Below are 826 nucleotides of genomic sequence, written 5' to 3'. Positions count from 1 at the left end.
GCTCTCCCCCTGAGCATGGCCCAGACCCTCAGCCCCGCCTCCTGCAGCTGCGGGACCCCACCTTGGGGACAACCCCCCCCAACGTGAACCATCACGGGCGGGGCGGGGAGGGGAGGTCCACAGGGCAGAGCCCAGGGCCCTAGGGGTGGGGCAGTGGGGAGGGAGCTTTGCCAGCCTCTGGGTGGCTCTGTGTTGGGGAATCAGGTCTTCTTGATGCCTTCCTGGGGCTTGAACTCAGGGCCTTTGTCCTCAAGGCTAGTGTGTACCACCCGAGCCACAGCTCCACGTCTAGCTTTTTGGTAGCTAATTGGAGACAAAGAGTCTCTCGGGCTTTTTTTGCCTGGACTGGCTTGGAACCTGGTCTGCATATCTCTGCCTCCTGAGTACTGGGATGCCAGGCGTGAGCACCGTGCCCAGCCTGCCCTTCTGTTTACCCCAGGATTTGCACCAGCGGATCGACAGGTTTCGCTGGACGCCACCTTTGGAGGACAGCCGTTTCCACTATGGCTTCAACTCCAGCTACCTGAAGAAAGTCCTCTCCTACTGGCGGAATGACTTTGACTGGAGGAAGCAGGTGGAGCTCCTCAACCAGTACCCTCACTTCAAGACCACCATCGAAGGTGAGCCTCGGGCACCACGGCCGGCACGGGCCCGGGCGGCGTCCTGCGCGGTGCCAGGACGCGGACACCACAGAGGTGTTGCATGTGTCATCTTGCTGAATGCGGAGGCAGGTCCTCACGCCAGCAAACCCCTGGTCAGGGCGCCGCCCAGGAGTACAGCCGTCCAGCCTGAGGTCGCCAAGCTGCGGAGGCCGGGCTGGGGAGGC

General features: G+C 62.8%; 2 protein-coding genes across 2 annotated transcripts in view; one reads left to right on the top strand and one right to left on the bottom strand.

The window, feature by feature from the left end:
- The window catches only part of LOC106001116 (CSC1-like protein 1), a gene marked incomplete at its 5' end in the record, with an annotated part of 44,481 nt that overhangs the window by 10,298 nt on the left and 33,357 nt on the right, over positions 1 to 826 (bottom strand). The gene's annotated exons all lie outside the window — the stretch shown is intronic.
- Positions 1 to 826, top strand: part of LOC106001117 (epoxide hydrolase 1-like) — a 21,519-nt gene that overhangs the window by 12,224 nt on the left and 8,469 nt on the right. Inside the window, exon 3 of the mRNA XM_013036251.1 lies at positions 440 to 620. Within this exon, the coding sequence (XP_012891705.1) occupies positions 440 to 620 (181 nt within the window). The remainder of the gene's footprint in view (positions 1 to 439; positions 621 to 826) is intronic.

This window comes from Dipodomys ordii, unplaced genomic scaffold (assembly GCF_000151885.1).
Source record: "Dipodomys ordii isolate 6190 unplaced genomic scaffold, Dord_2.0 Scaffold268, whole genome shotgun sequence".
In the NCBI taxonomy this organism is placed as follows: Eukaryota; Metazoa; Chordata; class Mammalia; order Rodentia; family Heteromyidae; genus Dipodomys; species Dipodomys ordii.
This window is presented reverse-complemented; position numbering and strand designations above follow the sequence as displayed.